The sequence below is a fragment of the Eptatretus burgeri genome, chromosome 17, assembly GCF_056783735.1.
Source record: "Eptatretus burgeri isolate ZD-2024b chromosome 17, Ebu_testis_v1, whole genome shotgun sequence".
NCBI classification, from domain to species: domain Eukaryota; kingdom Metazoa; phylum Chordata; class Myxini; order Myxiniformes; family Myxinidae; genus Eptatretus; species Eptatretus burgeri.
This window is the reverse complement of record NC_140977.1, coordinates 44,189,319-44,210,935: the sequence shown is the minus strand read 5'-3', so window position 1 is coordinate 44,210,935 and position 21,617 is coordinate 44,189,319. Positions and strand designations below refer to the sequence as shown.

At 44.4% G+C, this 21,617-nt stretch overlaps 2 protein-coding genes across 3 annotated transcripts in view; both read right to left on the bottom strand.

Annotated features, from left to right (window-relative positions):
* Nucleotides 1-6,168: 6,168 nt before the first annotated feature.
* The window catches only part of LOC147009928 (uncharacterized), a 138,902-nt gene continuing 123,453 nt past the window's right edge, over nt 6,169-21,617 (bottom strand). For both annotated transcript variants that reach the window (XM_085862580.1, XM_085862581.1), the window contains one exon: nt 6,169-10,377. In XM_085862580.1, coding sequence (XP_085718706.1) covers nt 9,230-10,377 — 1,148 coding nt within the window. In that variant the 3' untranslated portion in view covers nt 6,169-9,229. The remainder of the gene's footprint in view (nt 10,378-21,617) is intronic.
* LOC147009930 (uncharacterized) lies at nt 14,383-21,030 on the bottom strand. Its single transcript, XM_085862964.1, has 2 exons — nt 18,222-21,030; nt 14,383-14,388 (listed from the first exon to the last, which is right to left on the bottom strand). Exons 1-2 carry the CDS (start codon nt 19,689-19,691, stop codon nt 14,383-14,385), a joined length of 1,476 nt encoding a protein of 491 aa, XP_085719090.1. The 5' UTR covers nt 19,692-21,030.

Below are 21,617 nucleotides of genomic sequence, written 5' to 3'. Positions count from 1 at the left end.
ATTTTTTTTCAAAATTTGTGAGTCTTCAAGGTAAAACTTGTATTCTGGCTCATCAAGGTATAACTTGTTCAGTGGGTATTGTCTTGATAACTCGCAGTGAGTACTATTGTTGTAAAACTCTTTTTCAGGATTTTGCTGGTCTCCAAGGTATAACTCTTTGGTTGGGTCATCAAGGTCGAGCTCGTTCTGTGGGTCTTGGTCACTCACACGGTCTTCAACCAAACTGACAATTTCGCCCCAAGTTGTGGCAAAAGCAGTATTTTCATTTTGTATTTCAGATACAATTTCCTGTGAGAGAAAATAATAATATATTAATTAAGTGATTTAATTATTAAATGATTATATGCTTAAATCAAACTCTGTAAATAGGAAAATAAAATCTTACTTCAATAGATGAGGTTTGAATCCAGTTCATCAACTTGCAGGTTTAGTTCCATACAAGTAGTAGAACTCCAAGGAACTCCAAAGTCATCCTACTCAAGCTCAGCACAGCACTCCATTGTCAGTAAAAGTAAAAAATGTTTAAAATGGAGTCTGGGTTTGAAGCTTTTATAGAGAATGAGTGGTTGCTGTGGTTTCCTTTGGATATTTCCTGGGCAAGCCCAGGCAAGCCTTCGTTGGGAAATTTTTTCAAAAAACATAACATTCGAGAATTTTCTAGTGAATTCTTTGTGAGTCAGAGATTAACTGGAAATGATGTAAGAGTAGGCGGGGCTTAGGGAAATGGGCGTGACTTATGCAAACACCTCATGGAAAGTGGGCGGGACCTTATGAAAATACCTCGTGAAAAGTGGGTTGGGCTTATGAAAAGTGGGCGTGGCTTATGCAAAAAATTAATCAGGCTCAGGAGGTAGTCAGATGAGAGCATTGAGAGAAGTATATCATTTCATAATGACACAAAAGGGGTATCTTGAAAAATTCTAAAGATTCAAATGTTTTATTTTTAAATATTATTGTGCAAAGGAAATTAAACTATTGAAGGAATTTGAGAATGAACAAATATTTATAGGTTCAATGAGTGAGCTAAACAATATGCATTGGTTATTTGAAAAAAATGCTCTTAGGCTAAAAGGGGAGGCTATTAAAATCTCCATTCACTTACATGTTTTAGATATTTCAACAGCAGAGAATTCAACAGGTTGGGATAAAAAGGGGGTTTATTTTTAGGGAAAAAAATATGAATCGCTGAGAATCTGCCATTCATTAACATGGGGGAAAGTGAGCCAGAATCAGTATATTCACCCTACTGACTGTATTGGTGATTTAATCACGCAACATCTTGACGACGAATATTCTGGCCGAATGATTGCATCAATTCAGTGCAGCAGCAGGGATGATTCGCAGGCTACTCTCGATCATGCCAATTTTGTTTCCGTCGCAAGTTGTACACCGCTGTTCGTATTGAAAGATTTCGGTGCCAAGTACGTCAAAGTTTCCCTGTGAGATGCGGATATTCAGCCTTCAACGGACCAGAAATCAGCCTTTGATGTGCTCATGGGGATGGGGAGACGGTACGATCAGATTAAGAGCTGAAAATGAAGAGCTGGTTATGGCTCTGATTGACCGTTTTGACCATGTTGACTCCTAGTAGACACCTTTTTTTATTCGTATCCAGCTCTATGCACTGGTGTGCATCTACGACTTGGACAGTAATTTTATCAGCATTGTTTCCATTTGTTTGATGATCCAACATGTTTCTATAAGAAAAACATGCCAGACTATATTGTAAAAACAAGTTTTAATCCTTCTTTATTGTTTTTCACATCAAATGATACAGTGAACATGGGCATCCTGCATTTAAATGATCTTCCATCTTCAATGTTTTCTTAGATCCTCCTGGTCAGGGATTTATATTTATTTCCCCCCCCCCCACCTACCCTTGTCTTTTCCATGGAACATCTGAAAAAAAATCATAAAAATATATAATTTCTAAAAATTGAAATTATATTTATATTTCGACCTACTGACCCGACATTTTAGCTGAAGAACTGTGTAAACCAAGTTATAAAATAACTAAGGCCTAAGGGTGGACAAGGAGGCCTATTATGTGCGAGGAATCTGTGAGGGGATGGAGCATCATCTGTGGTCGAGTGATTCTCGTCCTGCTTACAAGGGAATTCGTGCATTGCGTTTCTCCAAGCTCGGCCCTTGGTGTACTGCAGTTCGTGCAGAGGGTGGTGGGCTCTTGACAGAGGAGTCCAAAGTGAAGGCCCGCTGGGCCAGTTACTTTGAGCGGCAGTGCCAAGCTGATCCACCAGCTGTCGAGTTGGATGTCAGAGGTGTGATAATCCCGATTGCTGACCCTCCAATCAACTGTGGTCCACCTTTGTTTGTGGAAACACAGGCTACAATGAACCAGTTGACATGGAGTAAAGCTTCCGTGATCTGTGGCATCCATGCTGAACTTCTCAAGGCTGGTGGAAATGCTGCACTTGTGTCATTGCATGCAGTTCTGTGCTCTGCCTGGAACACAGGCATCATCCCAACTGACTGGAGGAGGGGCCTTGTTGTCCCTCTCTGGAAAGGGAAGAGTGATCGCCAAGACTGCAACAACTACCGAAGGGTGATGCTGCTCTCAGTGCCGGGCAAGGTCTTTGCTCGGATAATTCTTGATAGGGTTCGCCACCATCTGCTTGAGCACCAGCGTCCAGAGCAGTCAGGCTTTACACCAAAGAGGTCAACGATTGACCGTATCCTTGCTCTTTGGGTCCTCACCGAACGCAGATGAGAGTTCCGGCAGGGGCTGCTTGCAGCCTATGTTGATCTCTGTAAAGCGTTTTATTCAGTGAATCGAGATGCTCTCTGGAGGATTCTTGGTCTTTGTGGGGTGCTATCAAAACTGATCAATCTGATGTCTGAACTACACTCTGGTATTGAGAGTGCTATGAGATGTAGTGATACAATCTCTGACTTATTTCCAGTTGTTACTGGAGTTCATCAGGCATGTGTACTGGTTCCCACACTTTTCAGCACTTGCATGGACTGGATTCTGGGGAGGATGTCGTCGAGATGAAGCTGTGTTGCATCTTTTGGGAATGTCAACATCTCTGGCCTTGATTTCGCAGATGATGCAGTCATCTTTGCGGAGACTCGAGATATCCTCTTGGGGGCCCTCGAGGTGCTGAATGAGGAGTCGTAGCCGCTGGGATTATGGGTTTCCTGGGTCAAAATTAAGATCCAGGCTTTCAATGACATCTTGAATGCTGCTATCCTGTCTGTACCTGTTTGTGGTGAGGATGTTGAGGTCACGGAGAGATTCGCTTACCTTGGCAGTGATATTGCTATCTGCTGGCTGTGAGCTAGAGGTCAACAGATGTCTGGGTCGGACCTGGGGGTCATGGATTCACTGGATCATGGGTGTGGTACTGCCGTTACCTGTGCGGGAGGACTAAAATCTGAGTCTTCAGGTCTTTGGTGCTTCCAGTCTTTCTCTATGGATGTGAGACTTGGACACTGACCAGGGATCTGAGACAGAGACATAATTCCTTTGGTACAAGGTCTCTTTGGAGAATCCTTGGCTATCGCTGGTCAGACTTTGTGTCCAATGAGCGGTTGCTGAGAGACTCAAATGAGATTTGTTACCTGCATCGTCTGTGAACGTCAGCTGATCCTGCTCACCAGATTCTCTCAGCGAGGGAGTCTCATGAGTGGAGGAGGCCAATGGGCCGACCATGTGCCTCGTGGTTGCAGCAGGTTGATCGGCATCTCAAGGATATTGGGATGGGCCAGGCATTTTCCTGGGGGATGGCCAGATGTAGGCCCCTGGAGTACCGTCGGAAAGTGGATGCAGTGACGCGCTGCTCCGGCGCATGCTCCTATACCTGACCTGACCTGACATGGAAGACCAAATCGGTACAGTCCTGCATTGGAGTCATCAGAAGAACACGAACAAGCAAAAAGCAAAGATGGTTATCAGGAGAAACCTGGATAGGATTCACATTTCAGCTGCTGCCCCTCTACCCTCAAACCCATCCAGGCACAGTCAAATGAGCCTTATTCCAAAAAAAAAAAAATCAAAAAGAATCCAGATCAAAAAATTAACTAATTCTTGCTGCCTGATCAAGTTGAAATTTAAAACATTGATTCTCCATCATGACCAGATCATAATTGTGAGATTTCATGTCGATTGATTAAGCGGTTCCAGAGAAAACATTTCATATTTTTCTGCAATACACCGAATACCAAATCATGTGACCTATCAATTATTCCTCAACGAAATTGTACACCAAATGGCTTGGGGATCATTTGTGTGAAGTTTCCCCTCGATCTGCTTAGCTGGTCTGGACAAGATTTTTCTATCGGTTTCAGGGTAAATCCAAAGTTGGCTGCCAAACCATGTGACCTCTGATGTCATATGTGTGAACTTTTTGTTCCTCATAGACAGGCAGTCATACGTTTAAAGTTTTGCCTTGATCTGCTCAGCCACTTCAGAGAAGATTTTTGAAGGTTTATTTCTTTTTTCAAGCAATATGGCTGCTGAATCACGTAACTAATGACGTCATTACATTTTTTCTGTGGACCATTTTATCCCTAAATGGCCCTCAAAAATTTACATAATGATCAGGTTTTGCGTTTTACATATGCAATTATGACATCATAACAAAGGCACCGAGGATGTCATAAAAATCGCACTTCTCCATGAGCAGTACTTGCCATGTGCCAAGCTTCAATGTTTTTTCTTGGTGTGGTTTCAGAGAAACAGAGGTCTAAAGGTTTTCCATTTTCGAACAAGGCTGCTACACCACGTGACCAATGACATCATCTATATCATTCAAACATTCCACATCAGTGGTCACTCCGATGGTGAAAATTTCGTCTCAAGCCAACAAGTGGTTGTGGCGAAAAACACAAAAGTTCTATGCGGACAAACAAACAAACAAACAAGAACACGAGGTCGTAAAGAGCACGATACTAGCAAAATCCAATAAACAAATTTGATCTCAAAAATAATTTGTGGTTGAATACAATGACCAAATAAGCATCTCCTCTTCAAATTCCAAGTGAATCAGACGAAAATTGTCAATTTTAGAAATTCAGCCTGTTTTGACCTTTTGGCCTAGATGTGGACCTATAAAATAATTGGCTCAAATTAATTGAGCTGAAATAGAAATCCTCTTCAAATTTCAAGTCATTCAGATGAAAATTGAGGATTTCAGAAATACCACCTTAGTTGTGGACCTTGGGCCTATGTTGACCTTTTGGCCGATGTTTACTTCAATAATAATTGGCTAGTTGAATTCAGTGACCTGAAATATAAATCCTCTTCAAATTTCAAGTCATTCGGATGAAAATTGAGGATTTTAGAAATGCCACCTTAGTTGCTCACCTTTGGCCTATGTTGACCTTTTGATTTCAAAAACAATAGGCTTCTTCCTTATGACAAATTCTACCATGTGGTGAAGTTTCGTGAAGATCGGTTTAAAATTGTGACCTGTCGGCAACAAATAGACAGAGACAGAATAACAAAATCGACTGACCAATACATTTGAAAAATCTTCGATTTTGCAAGTAACAAGAAAAGGACGTCATGCAGAGCATGGTTACTTGCAAAATCCACCCCCTCTCCAAGGGTTGCCATGGATGCATCAAATTGTCCATTTCATTGAGATTAAAATTGACGATCTAATCAAAGGTCAGGTCAATCGGATGAATATTGATTATTTTTCAGATTGAAATGGATGATTTTAGAAATTTCACTTTGAGTTGACCTTTGACCTTTTGATCTCAAAAATAGTTGGCTTCCCAATTCAGTGATGCACTATGCAATTGTATAATTTTCAAGTCAATCGGATGAAAAATTATGATTTCAGAAATTGACCTCAAAATGAATGGGGTTCTCAGTTGAGATGACCTCTACAACTCGGTAAAGTTTCATGACGATCAGTTTAGAATTGTGACCTGTCGGTGACGGACAGAATAACAAAATCGACTGACCAATATACTTGCAAAATCGAAGATTTTGAAAGGAACAAACAGAAACGGTAGAAACATAACCTCTTTCACCTTTGGTGACGGAGGTAATGACAGAGTCTGTAGAGTAATCCACTGGCACATCTGTATCAACAGGGTTCGCACAGCAATGGAAGACAAAATTTCCAGGAGTTTTCCAGGACTTTTAATGCAAATGTTTTTTATGTAACAAGTGACAGTGGAATAAATCGCAAGAAGAAGAATGAAACATTGTTTATTTTCTGTTATTCTATTGAATATTTCAGGAATACATGTATACACACCTCAACAAAATAGCTCAGTATGTGATACCACATAACGTTTCCAAGTTGTAACTTTTGCAGCATTAATTACCAGCTTGTAACAACTCTTGAACTCAGAAGATTTTACAAACAATTTACCAATACACGCAAAAAATTAATCAATTCTGGGAGACAGTAAAACGGCATTCAGCCTCATCTGTCACTCATATAATAGCTGTGATAAAAAAAAATTCAAGTTAAAAAATTTGTGTTGCTTCCCTGGAGTAATAATAATAAATAATTATGCTAGTTTTCATTAAAAAAAAATTTGAAGTCAACAAATGTGTGCTCTCCACATATGAGAGTGCATTTTCAGACGACAATAAACTTGTTTACTATAAGCAGTTACATTTCATCACACTTTTAAACTCGTGCGTCACAAACTTGAGAGGTTTACTGGAATCACCATCGCTCGTGGTTAAAAAATAAAAAAACAAACAGAACATTCACTGTCCCCTATGTTTTTTGCATATTTCTTTACTTCATGGATACTGAACTTGTTAACGTCATAAAATGTCTGCCCAGTGATGCTGTGCACTCTTGCCTTGCTTGACCAAGAGGGCAATACTCTATTATAATTACCTAAAATAAACTGAAAGGAATCGACTGCGATTCCATGGAACGCAGTGTTGATGCGGATGTAGGTACAGTACAGTACTGTATGCACTATGTGTCTATGTTACCACCTGCGCCGCAGCAGTGTGGTTGAGTGCACCCTACCTGCACGGTAAGGGGGGGGGGCGGAAATACCACGTAAAAACGAGCGGGACCTCAGGATGGTGGGGGAGTTGGATTAAAGCACTCTACGTACGGATAAATTGGGTAAAAAGAATGACTAATTGGTCCGTCAACGAAGCGATGGGAAGGCTCTGCTCATATTTTATAGAAAAAGGCGAAACCGCATAAAGTCAGTTAACCAAGCCTGCGTAAAACAATTTTGGACTAGATTTTGGAAAACGGACAATAAATATAAACAAAATACAACTGAAGTGTAGTACCTGTCCGAGACCAAATAATTCCGTTATATGGGAATTGGACTGGTCATTTGCAATCATATGTGACTGCATGCTTTGGTGCTTGGCGCTTCTCACGTGACTCCGAATTGCACTTTCCACCATATTCCCGATATCTAATGTCTTTACACAGAGCCTGCATCCGGCCTCGCGAATGGACCCCTTCATGAGCCAATCCCAATCGTCAACGTGCTTCAGCCACAATGAATTACAAAAGCAAAGCTTTGACATTCAAGTTTGCTTTTCCTTTCAACAATCAACATCAACAGCGTGCAGACCAAGAGGAACTACTCCCTGCTTAATCGGAACTTTTCCATCAGCGCTTATGTAATGTATGCACGACCTGATCTCATGTCGTAAAACGATTCAGTCACATGTTCTCCACTGGAAGTACGGCATGCTGATCTCATGGTGAAGCATTTTTGAACCCTGGTACCGGTATATTTTACAAGACCTCACAGGGCACCCCTTACTGTGTGTCCAGTGCCATTGTGATTAGGATTTTATTTCCTGTATTGTGTGTTTTCATTATATCGGAGCACAAGTGTGCTTCATTTATTTATTTCTCTGCTTGTTTTTTGTGTCTTTATCTTTTGTCCTGAGAGTCTTCATTTTCATCGTCCTGTGCCTTCCTATAAGAAACTATTTCGGAAAAGCACGTTCCATGCCATGACCTGTCACTGCAGATTTTACATGTGAGAAACTATTTTGACGTGGTATATTGGTAAATCTCTAAGGGAAGTCATAATTGATAATGTTCTCTTAAAGAGGCTGGCTGAATTAATTCTGACAGGGGAAGAGTGAGCTGGAAGATTATATACATTTGTGCAATTTCCTCGATTTTTTTCCAGATGTTTCAAGGACTTGGCCAAGTTTTTTAGGACCTCCCAGTGTTGCAAAATGATTTTTCATTTCTCCAGGAATTTCAAGGAGTTTCAAGCACTGTTCAAATCTTGTGGATGGACAGGTTGGGTGTGTGACAATGACAAATTAATTCCATTTTGCTGAAGATCCGAATAGGGATCCAGACACAAGAATTTTTTTATTCTTAACGTGATTCTTCACGCACCATTCAGAGATTGTGCCAAAAGCAATATATAGCATGATAATTCAAATTTTTTATTGTGCCCAATATGTTCTACTGGATCAGGCATTGCATGGCAGACGTATGCGTTCCACCGGGTGCCCTTCTAGTTTCTTTCTGTATACAACTGTTCCAACATGAGTTTTTTTTACATCCAAAAAGGTGACTGGTACTTTCTGTTTCTACCCCAAAAAACCTGCCTTTGTCCGATTGGCTCAATCCTGACATTTTTCTTCAAGGCATTGGTGTCGTCTCCTTGGTCTTGAGCATTGATGAAGACTCGTTCTCCATCTCAATTAATTTGACCTCTTCTTAGCCATTCCAATGAGCCTTCCTTGTCGATTCTCGTTCTCTTGAGCCCATTATTAAATCGTCCTGCTCTTTTGTTATTCTCCCATTTGACATAGAGTACATTTGCTGACATTTATTTTTGTAGTTTTCCTTTATTTTTTTTTTCTTTGCAAACATTGGGGCTGTGTTTGTTTGTGTTTTGTTTTCCTGTGTAGTATTTGTCGGAATCTGCTCCTTTTTCTGGTTTGTTGCTTTCTTTCTCATGTGCAAAGATCATCCAAGTCTGTTGAGATTTTCACATACTCCGCTAATCCGACACACGTTCTTTGCACTTGGTTAAGCTCCATCAGACCGCCTCCTCCTTATCGTCTCGGAAAGTACAACCTTGATATGCATTGGTTTTTATAGAATATTTTGAGGCTTCCTTGTTTTGGTATCTAAATTGTTGATCTCTAATTGTGGCCAGTTTATAATTTCACAGATGTATTGGAATGCCAACACTGCAAGTTGGTTTATAAGTTTGGTGTTGCTTCTTGGAGAGAGGGATGACTTCAGAATTAGTCTTATTCTGAGTCGGTACTATTTGCTGATTATTTTACGCATTTTTGTGTGTTGTTCCTGGGGGCTTTCCTCGATTTCTTTGTATTTGCAGGATGGTTTGTGTTCTCGCTCCTCGTATGTGTCCTCATATGTACCTGGCAGTGTGCGTTCTGACGGAATGATATGCTGCATACAGTACACTTATATGGCTTTTCCCCAGTGTGGGTCCTCACATGTGTCTTGCGGCCTGACGTGGTGCCAAACGATACATTGCACATACTGCACTTGTACGGCTTATCACTTGTATGGGTTCTTATATGATTCTGACATTGCCAGTTAGTACGGAACAGTTTCTCACACATGCTGCACTTGTATGGCTTCTCTTCAGTATGAATCTTCATGTGCACCTTGCAGTTTGATTGAAAACTAAATGATTTGTTGCACACAGTGCACTTAAATGGTTTATCCCCAGTGTGAATCCTCATATGGTCTTGGCGGTTGGAATAATAACTAAACCATTTGCTGCACACGGTGCATTTAAATGGTTTCTCCCCAGTGTGCATCCTCATGTGAATGTGGCGATTTGTATTATTACTGAATGATTTCTCGCACATTGTGCAATTGTACAGCTTTTCCTTTGTATGTGTTCTCAAGTGTTCTTGGCATTTTCCGCTACTTCGAAATGATTTGTTACACACATTACACTTATACAGATTCTCCCCGGTGTGAGTCATAACATGTGCTTGGTACTTTGACTTCCATTTGAATGATTTATTACAGATAAGGCACTTGTATGCCTTTTCTCCAGGATGCGTCTTTATGTGTTCGTCGTAGCACAAGCTCTGAATATACGATTTGGTGTAAACATGACACGTGTACGGGGTTTCACCAACATGTGTTTTCATGTGATTCTGATACGTTGAGTTGTCAGAGAATAATGCGAAACATACAGAACACTTGAACTGATTCTCTGAAGGGTGGATCCCCATGTGTACCTGATAGGTTGAAATGCATCCGAATGTTTGATTGCACACGGTACACGTGTGTATCTTTTCAGAAGTGGGAATCTTCGTTTGTTCATGTGCATTAATATTTTTCTGTTTACAATTCATAAACTTCACACCATCACCATCCTTGTGTTTTAGCAAAGCATTCTCAGTGAATGTCGCACCATTCTCAGTGAAGGACGTCTGTATGTCTGAAGATTGGAGAGAGAAAAAAAAAAAGAACATTCATCACGGTGATGCAAAACACTCAACACATAATGCATTTAAAATAGCAAAGAATCAGCAAACTTACATTTTCATGAAGACTTCAGCTGGAAGCCAATGAATGTACATTCAGTGAGGCATCTACTTTTGCAAATATGTTAACCATGCCAGTAGGAAGAGGGGTACAAAAGTGTGACGAAATTGAAAGTTTCATCAATAAAACATATAAATGAGACTTCAGCAACTGAGACCGATTCCTGCAGAGACCTTTTCATAGCAAACCTTCAACAGTACTCAGTTGTGCACATACCTATATTTATCGGTGACCAGTCAGTTTGTTCATCTCTTATTCAAAGTTCCTCCTCTGTGAATATTTTCTGTTTGAGCATATTGTTTTTCTTTGAGCTTCGTATTGCCATTTCAAAATTACCGTTATCAGGGCATAGTCTTCGAATTATCTGTCCCTGGTGTTACACACTTTCCTTCCTCATGCCTTTTCGTCTGGCATATTCCATCGTCAACAATAAATGTCCATGTTTCCTTCTTTGTCCAGATTTTCTTTTTTATGCTGATTCTCTCTCCTTGCATCATAATAATGTCTAAAATTGCTTGTTATCTTGCTGTGTCAGTTATTTCCTTATTGTTGATCAAATTGAATGAAATTAAAAACCCACTCCATGGGAGTACCTACTGTGCAGCTGCCCCCCCGCAGGGCAGCTCACCGGATGATGGGATTGCGGCAAAACCTTCAGAACCCCAACTCTTTGATGATAGGAGGAAAACCAAGGGGTAACGTTCACGGGTCAGATTGTGGTCGTGTGTCGGGATGGTGCTGAGGTGTCGTCCACCAGACGGCGGTCCTCTTGAGTTAACCTGAGGTGATCCCTTTGGGTGGGTGCCTGGAATGTCCTATCCTGAAGGGAGGATGATCACCTGTCTCTGTTTTGTGAGCTCAAGCATTTGAACATCAGTATTGCAGCACTCTCTGAGGTTTGGAGACAGAGTGGCGAGGTCATGTCAGGTGGTTACACCCACGATTGGTCTGGTCACTCTGATGTTTACCATGCCCAAGGAGTTGCTGTAGCTGTGTCCAATGAGCTCACTCCAATGATAATTGAGGAAACACCAGTCAACGAGTGTATTATGAGACGAAGGATTCGTCACTCCTTCGGTGTCGTTTCCTGAGTCTCTGTATATGCTATGACTGAGGTGAGTGATCTCACCATGAAGGATGCATTCTATGTCACGCGCGAGTCTTTGTGCCCCAGGCGAGATACTCTTCTCGTCTTGGGAGATTTCAATAAGTCGACTGGAACTGAAAGGGATGGTTATGAGAGGCATGTGTTGATCCCCATGGGTCTGGATCTGTGAACCAGAATAGCATGAAGTTCCTTGACTTTGCAAGAAATCATGGACTTAGGGTGGCTGGTTCATGGTGTCAGTGCCCACAGGCTCATCGCTGGACTTGGTATTACAACGCTGGTGGTGTTGCAAAGAGGAATGGCCATGTGCTCGTTGATGGTCGCTGGAGGATGATCCAGAACGGCAGGGTCAACCGGAGTGCTCAGTTTCTCAATACCAACCACAGGCTTGTGGGAGCAACTCTAAAGTTGCAGGTTAAATCTGGGAGAATGGCACCATCCCAGCCAAGGCTGGATGTTGGCAGGCTCAAGGATGAGAGAGTAGTTGAGGAGTTTGCGAGTGGAGAGTGGGGGGGGGGTTGGTCTGGGTGCTTCGGAGAATCCTGATGAGTTGTGGAGTGCCTTCAAGACCACCATCCTTGATGTTGCCGGTGGATGTCTTGGAACTCAGAGAAGGGCGAAGAAGAATTTTGTCTCTCAAGGAGCACTACATACCATTGACCGGAGTCATAGAACCAGGCTTAATGGCAGAGCTGAGCTGTTCATGGAGTTGAGGCATAAAACTGTACGTGCGCTGAGGGTGGACAAGGAGGCATATGTGTGAGGATTCTGTGATGGGGTAGAGCATCACCTGTGGTCAAGTGATTGTCATCCTGCTTCCAGGGGAATTCATGCATTGCGTTCATCCAAGCACGTTCCTCAGTGAACTGCAGTAAGAGCGGAGGGTGGTGGGCTCTTGACAGAAGAGTCCAAAGTGAAGGCCCACTGGGACGGTAACTTTGAGAGGCTGTACCATGCTGATCCAGCAGCTGTTGAAATGGATGTCAGGGGTGTTATTATCCCAATTGCTGACCCTCCAATTAACTGTGATCCACCTTCATTTGTGGAAACACAGGCTGTGGTGAACTGCTTGAAATGTGGTAAAGCTCCTGGGATCTGTGGCATCCATGCTGAACTTCTCAAGGCTGGTGGAAATGCTGTACTCATGTCGTTGCATGCAGTTTTGCGCTCTGCCTGGAAAACAGGCATCATCCCAACTGACTGAAAGAGGGGCTTTGTTGTCCCTTCTCTGGAAAGGGAAGGGTGATCGCCAGGACTGCAACTACAGAGGGGTGACGCTGCTCTCAGTGCCGGGCAAGGTCTTTGCTTAGATAATTATTGATAGGGTTCACCACCATCTGCTTGAGCACCAGCATCCAGAGCAGTCAGGCTTTACACCAGAGAGGTCAACAATTGACTGCATCCTTGCTTTTCGGGTCCTCACTGAACAGAGACGAGAGTTTGTGGATGTGGAGCAGCCGAGAGCAGCCTATGTGGATCTCTGCAAAGCGTTTGATCCAGTAAATCTGGATTTCTTTCTGTACATAACTGTTCCAACATGAGTTGCAGCCTTCTGAAGGATTCTTGGTCTTTGTTGGGTGCCACCAAAACTGATCAGTCTGATGTCTGAACTATACTCTGGTACTGAGAGTGCTGTGAGATGTGACGATACCATCTCAGACTTATTTCCAGTTGTTACTGGAGTTCATCAGGGGTGTGTACTGGCCCCACACTTTTCAGCGCTTGTATGGACTAGATTCTGGGGAGGATGTCAGAGAGATTAAGCTGCGGGGCATCATTTGGAAATGTCAAGATCTCTGACCTTGATTTTGCAGATGATGCAGTCATCTTTGCAGAGACTCTGGATATCCTTTTGGGAGCCCTCGAGGTGCTGAAAGAGGAGTCGCAGCCACTGGGATTACAGGTTTCCTGGGTCAAAACTAAGATCCAGGCTTTCAATGACATCTTGGATGCTGCTGTCTTGTCTGTGCCTGTTTGTGATGAGGATGTTGAGGTCACGGAGAGGTTCACTTACCTTGGCAGTGATATTCATGTCTTTGCTGGCTGTGAGCCAGAGGCCAATAGACATGTGGGTCAGGCCTGGGGAATCGTGGATTTAGTGCCTGTGGAGGATCACGCAAGTCGAAGTTTTCAGGTTCTTGGTGCTTCCATTCTTGCCATGGATGTGAGACTTGGAAGCTGAACAGGGATCTGAGATGGAGACTTAATTCCTTTGGTACGAGGTCTCTTCGGATAATCCTTGGCTATCGCTGGTTGGACTTGTTATCCAACGAGCGATTACTGAGACTTAAATGAGATTTGTTACCTGCATAATCTGTGAGCGTCACCTGCGGCTGTGGGGGCATGTGGCTCGTTTTCCTGACGCTAATCCTACTCATCAGATTCTCTCAGCGAGGGAGCCTCGTGAGTGGAGGAGGCCAATGGGCCGACCACGTGTCTCGTGGTTGCAGCAGGTTGATCGGCATCTCAAGGAGACGGATGGCCAGATAGAGGCCCCTGGAGTACCGGTAGAAAGTTGAGACAGCGACGTGCTGCTCCGGCACATGCTCCCATCCATGACCCGACCTGAACAAATTACCTGATGCAGTAACTTTGGTCAAAGAAAAACATTTACTTCCTTTCTTTTGTTGTTTACTGAATATGCGAAAAAATACCGCTTTGTCAGTGAATTCACAATGCGTTTGCTGGGTGAAAGCATGGTAAATGGGACATTTCAATATTAGGGTATCAAAAGTAAATGTTTAAATCCATAATTATGCCTGTTTAATTGATATAAATTTCATATTAAATCTAGATCTGCACCAATATGAATAGATGTTATGTTGAAAGTTTTGAGGCTCTATGTTGAACGGTTACTATTTTACAGGCATGTGAATATTGCCATGTTTCTGCATTTACAGTGTAATCAATGGCCAAATTTGACATGGCAGTTTTATTTGTATAATATAAAACATCAGATGGCAGCACAGGTAGTAATTAATGCTATCAGAAGGAGGCTATGGCCTTGACCTTTCATCCACATGAAATTTTCCTAGAAATGCAGCATGGTTTCGACAATATAACCACTGCAGATGACATACCTTCGTAATCAGCTTGTGAAAGAAATCCATAGATGCCGCAATAGCCCACACAGAGAAGCTTAATTGTATTTTAAAAACATGTAATTACTTTTCAAATATAAAGTAGAAGTCACACTACTTACAACAAGTGCGAAAACTTGTATTTGGTGCTGTGTATTTAATACATCAGCTGTGAACTGGCAAGTAGTCCATTTCTGTCACGTACCTCAACACCCGACTTACTCCCATAATTGTTAAAATTTTCAAAAATATATTTACAATTATTTTCTTCATGTCAGTTGGTACAGGACATCTTATAAAATGTTATTAGTAAGTAAGGGCATCTCTAGAATATAGATTTATATTTTAAAATAATTAACTTATCCTGTTGTGTTGGCACAGTGGTTTGGGCAGTGGCTTGGGACCCAAAAAGTCCTGAGTTCAAGCCCCTTTGGACAACTGAATTAATATATATATAAATATATATATATATATATATATATATATATAAATATATATATATATATATATATATATATATATATAGTCATTGATAATATGAGTGAGGAAAGTGAACCAAAGAAAAAAAACCTCATCATTGAGAAATCGTTGCAGCCTGTTCCAAGCCAGGGCATGGTTGAGCAGGCAAAATTTTTTTTTTTTTTATCATTTTCTTAGTCAGTTGGTGCAGGACATGTTATAAAATGTTATTAGTAAGGGCATCTCTTACTCTTACAGACTTGAACATCTCTTACAGACTTGAACAGTCCCGCCAACGTAGAATGAGCCGAAACGATGGAGGCGGTTTATTTATTTATAACCCAAAGATGGCGGTTCTAATCGCTCTACCGCAAACGGGACGAGGAAGGTGGCACGAGTCGCTTTTCACTGAGTTGATAACGTTTATTCCTCTAACCAGAAATAACAAGACTCGGCAAGAAGAGGGATCCGGGGCGATTCGACGGGATGGTGTGGGATCGGGCGTGGGGAAAACACAGACAATTCCAATGAATATACAAATCTCAAACCCTCTAAGGCGCCAGGTACACACACACACACACACACACACACACACACACACACACACACACACACACACACACACACACACACACACACACACACACACACACACGTAGCTATTTCTGGTGGTCAGGCTGGACCATGGTGTGGACGCAACAGTCCCTGGATTGGCGTCGGACGAGCTGGCCTTGCTCTCGTCAGGGGGGCAGGAGAAACCGTGGTGCTGTCGACCTCCTGGTCTTGGCCCAAGTCCGCTCACAGCCGCCAGGGAACCAGTTCTGGCGCCAAATTGCGAGCAGGAGAGGGAGGCAGGTCCGCCCGCCGTTCGACCCCGTACTCCGAGCCAGCAGAACCCCAGAGCCAACCAAGGTGAGGCACGAGGGTCAGCAAGGCTCCAAGACACGATGAAAAACAGGATCGAATCAGCGCAACAACAAGCACGCTCCCAGCACAACAGCCTCCACCCCAAAAAAACGGTCTTTCTGTCCCGATCTTTTTCCTCTTCCTTTTCGATCCCGAACAGAACCTTTTTATCCTCCCGTCCTCGTCACTTCCAATCGAGCCGTTTTATTGGCCCACCGCCGTCGCCTTCCGCCAATCGTGATCATGGGGCGGAGCCATCCGCAGCACTGTCCTGTGACGTCACGGCAAGCCTCCAGAGAATACTAAAAGGGGTTTACGCAGACACACATACCCTATCCCGTGTCCCTATCTAATTACGTGACAATTATCATTTCCCCCTTGAAGAAATGGACATTTACTAGACAACTCATCACCACTGAATTGCTACTTATTACAGAGATCCTGGTACACTCGAACAGCATGGCATACCTAATTAAACATCCTAATTACCCTTTGAATGCATACCCCCCCCTCAAACGTAACACTGCCCCCTCCTCTGGTACCGCAGCTCCTGCAAGGTATATCACAGGCGCTACCGTACCAGCCTTAGCACTTACTGACTCACACCTATTTAACCTAACGAAATAAAGTAGGAGGGGCAATGGGCAGCGAGTTGCAGCTAACTTACCGATCCTGCTTAATGTACTACCCCCTTATGGCCTTATCCTCGCCTAAACAATCATTCATTTTTTTTTATTTTTTTGTATTTTTTTTTAATCACATGAGAGCACTGAGCGAAGTTGCACTCCATCCTCTGGATCATCGCTCTTGCCCAACACTCTTCCAGTGATCTGGGGAGGGGAAACTAAAGGTTCCACAAAAACACAACACTTATACTTTACATTCCTACTCTAAGCCTTAACGACACTATTCACGGGATATTTACACTTGACCGCCTCCCCCAGTGGATGCTAATAGACCCAGCGTTACCTGGGGAGCCAATTTTCAAATTTGCTTGCCCCAAAATTATGCGGACATCATGCCCTTGCTGCACATGTCAAGTTGTGCGGGATCGAGTGGGACTCGCACATCTTCACAACACTCACACCATGGTCATCATCACATTTCTAGGTCATGGTCCCCATTTTAATGATGCAGGCTGAATCCCATCATGGCCGTGGGGTGGGTTACCACAAGATGATGGGGGCATCTCAGGTGCAACCATGCCCACAGGTAAGCTTTAGTCCAACCCGGACGTTTCTCCGCCCCGCTCCCTTTGATTCCCTCCCCCCTGGTAGCCATCAGCTCTAATCCCGTACAACACTCTGGAAGGGGTCTCACTGGCTCCTCTGGCCTTCCTGGGTCGCCAAGGTCCTACCCGCCTTGGTCGCCCAACCAGACCCTCTCCCAGTTGCCTCCAGACACTGTCACCATTAGCCACCAGGGGTGAATCTCCTTGAAGGGGGTCGCAATTCACGCTCACCGTGAGCTTCAGCAATCCCTGTGGACAAGCACATCATCCCCACCCACAAAACCCACATGACTCCCCCACCCCATCGGCCTTACATGTGACACCTGCATTTCTAACACTTTGCCGACCATGACCTTCCCTGTTACCACACCATGTCCAATAAAAAATCAATGTGTGCACCATACATTTCACTTCTTAACTTGAAACAACTCACACAGCACTTTTCCTCACCCGATCCACGCACCAGCCATTGGACAGCCACTCGTGCCCGCTTTGTTACCAATTACCCACTGTCCCTATTGTCACTCCAAAACCCAGCAGAACTTACAAACCCATGCCAATTTTCCCACAATACACTATTTTCACCAAAGGAGGGCACTTCGCCACAATCTCACCAGCCGAGCATGGCCCTATATGCTCAGTCCGATCTAGTTTCCCCGACCCCCGACAGTGATCTACGGACCCGACCTATGAAAGGGCATCTCGGATAGACCTGGCGGTTCAGCAGGAGGATTCACCCTCTCCGAATCTAAAAGTCTATTAGAGGGTCCCTCCATCGCCGGGTACCGGCAATATCGTTGCATGTGTCCTCTTCGCCCGCACCAGAAACAACTCCCCATAAAAGGCCCCTGTGAGTATCGGTGAAATGTCTCTTCCGGTTCCGGACCCCCTCGGCCATAATCGAATTGCTCTATTGGCTGGGCTGGACCGCGCCGCTTTGGCGCACTAACTACCGGATTATCCTTTATCAAACTTGACAGTTTCTGGAAAATTTCCTGAAACATTTGGGTAATGCCAATTTCTCCCAGCCCCCCTCCCTGATCCTGAATCTCTGCCTGTCGGATCGTCACCGATGGCCTCTCTGGAACCCGACCCGGCCGACTCCACGAGGCCAGCCTGGCTGCGCACTCGGCCGCTCGGTGCACGGTGGGTGGATCCTGTAGCTCCACTAGCGCTCGGACCTCAGGGTCAGGAAGAGCAGGTAAAAATTTCTCTAGTGCCAGTCTGTCCCATGCCTCCACTGTAAGGTCCCGATACGCGATCCTGACTGATTGGTAAATGTCCTGTGCCAGCTCCTGCACTGTCTCACCCGGCTTTAATTTGCGGTGCTGGAGCTGGGCCCGCACCAGATCACAGTTTGCTGTGAACCCAAACCGACGGCTCAACGCCTCGCAAATGTGGGAGCTGGTCAACATCCCCTCCGCGATCACGTTTAACACGTCTGCGGCTGGTCCCCGCAACGTTGCCACCAAATTCCCTGTACATTCCCGCTCATTCCACCCGTTTAGTCGGGAAATGCACTCAAATTGCATCAGAAAAGCTTCAAGGCTCCCTGACCCGTCAAAATTTACCAGGGGGATCACTTTTACGGTGGCCCGCTTCTCAGTTTCTCCCTTGTCCGAATCCAGCCCAGGGATCAAACACCCTTGTGGCTGCGTATCCAATTTCGGAGCCCACTGTGGCCAAAGATGTTTTGTGGTGAGGGTCTCATGAGTCAATTTTGCCTCCTGTTCAAAACGTTGAATGGACCGATTCACCTCTTCCCGCAGGATCTTCTGGGCCCGCACAACCTCCTCCAAGGCTCCGTCACGAGTTTGTAGCTGCTCCTCAACCAACCCGGACACTCTACTTACAAAAGACGGCTCTACCAGGCCTTTATCCAAGACTTCATCTTGGCTCATAATTTTATCTTGTTCGTCCAAACGAGCCTCCAATCCTTTTACCTCCTCCGCCAAATTCATCCCTTGCTTCCTCAGCTCTCCCCACTCTTCTATTTGCAGCTGCATACGAGCATCCACACAGGCACGATGACGTTCCAGGCTTTCATCCACTTTATCAACCCGAATGTTCGTTGCATCAATTTTATCTACCAATTTCTTTCGTATATTTTCCCCCTCCAATGTAATTTCTACCTTTGTTTCCTCCAATCTATCCTCGAATTTACTTTGTATTTCTCCCAATTTAACATCCACACACTCCTGCATCTCAGTTTTCATTTTCTCCATCTTTTCCCCCAATTCATCCCTCATTAAATCAATCCGTGCACCCAACTGTTGCCCCATTACCCCCAATTGATCTGTCATTTCTGCCCCCTGTGCCGTCATTTTTGCCATTTGTGCCCCCTGTGCTGTAATTGCACTCATTAAACGTTCCAACATTGGCCAGATCGTCATCGCGCCGGTTTCCGGCGCTGCCGGCTCCATTACAGGCGATGAAGCACGGTCCACGCTCGGAATGGGGGAGGTTCCAACCCTACAAAAATTAAATTTGAAAACTCTCGCCAAAATTTTCCCGCGCTCACGCGCTTTTCTGTAGTAATTTTATATTCCAATTCGTGGCGAGATTTTAATCTTGGTATATTCTCCCGATACCAAATATAATTTAGAGGGGTTCGAACATCCAACACCCTAACACCAATGTGACGTTCACGGGACTTGAACAGTCCCGCCAACGTAGAATGAGCCGAAACGATGGAGGCGGTTTATTTATTTATAACCCAAAGATGGCGGTTCTAATCGCTCTACCACAAACGGGACGAGGAAGGTGGCACGAGTCGCTTTTCACTGAGTTGATAACATTTATTCCTCTAACCAGAAATAACAAGACTCAGCAAGAAGAGGGATCCGGGGCGATTCGACGGGATGGTGTGGGATCGGGCGTGGGGAAAACACAGACAATTCCAATGAATATACAAATCTCAAACCCTCTAAGGCGCCAGGTACACACACACACACACACACACACACACACACACACACACACACACACACACACACACACACACACACACACACACACACACACACACACACACACAAAAAGCTATTTCTGGTGGTCAGGCTGGACCGTGGTGTGGACGCAACAGTCCCTGGATTGGCGTCGGACGAGCTGGCCTTGCTCTCGTCAGGGGGGCAGGAGAAACCGTGGTGCTGTCGACCTCTTGGTCTTGGCCCAAGTCCGCTCACAGCCGCCAGGGAACCAGTTCTGGCGCCAAATTGCGAGCAGGAGAGGGAGGCAGGTCCGCCCGCCGTTCGACCCCGTACTCCGAGCCAGCAGAACCCCAGAGCCAACCAAGGTGAGGCACGAGGCTCAGCAAGGCTCCAAGACACGATGAAAAACAGGATCGAATCAGCGCAACAACAAGCACGCTCCCAGCACAACAGCCTCCACCCCAAAAAAACGGTCTTTCTGTCCCGATCTTCTTCCTCTTCCTTTTCGACCCGAACAGAACCTTTTTATCCTCCCGTCCTCGTCACTTCCAATCGAGCCGTTTTATTGGCCCACCGCCGTCGCCTTCCGCCAATCGTGATCACGGGGCGGAGCCATCCGCAGCACTGTCCTGTGACGTCACGGCAAGCCTCCAGGGAATACTAAAAGGGGTTTACGCAGACACACTTACCCTATCCCATGTCCCTATCTAATTACGTGACAATTATCATTTCCCCCTTGAAGAAATGGACATTTACTAGACAACTTATCACCACTGAATTGCTACTTATTACATCGAGATCCTGGTACACTCGAACAGCATGGCATACCGAATTAAACATCCTAATTACCCTTTGAATGCATACCCACCCCCCCTCAAACGTAACAATATATATATACATATATATATATATATATATATATATATATATATATATATATATATATATATATATATATATATATATATATATAAACCAAGTCGAAAACACCAGGGGGTTGACTCAGCCTGCCATCCTTCGGAGGTCGGCGAAATGAGTACCAGTTGTACTGGGCCCGGTGTATGCCCCGGTTGGAATAGGTGTACCATATCCCTGTGTGTCGTAAGAGGCGACCAGGGTTGCGTCAGGAAGGGCATCCGGCGTAAAAACCTATGCCAAATCATTATGCGGACAACAAAACGAATTTCCATACCGGATCGGTCGAGGCCTGGGTTACCAACGACCGCCACCGGTACCGGTGGTCAGCAGGGTACCAGTGGAAATTGTGCTATTGCTGGGCGAAGGAGGAGAAGGAGACGGGGAAGGCGAGTCCGAAGGCAGTGGGAGAGGGGAATGGTAGAAGTGTGGAGGTGAGAGTTGGAACTCTGAATGTTGGGACGATGACTGGCAAAGGGCGAGAGTTGGCTGATATGATGGAGA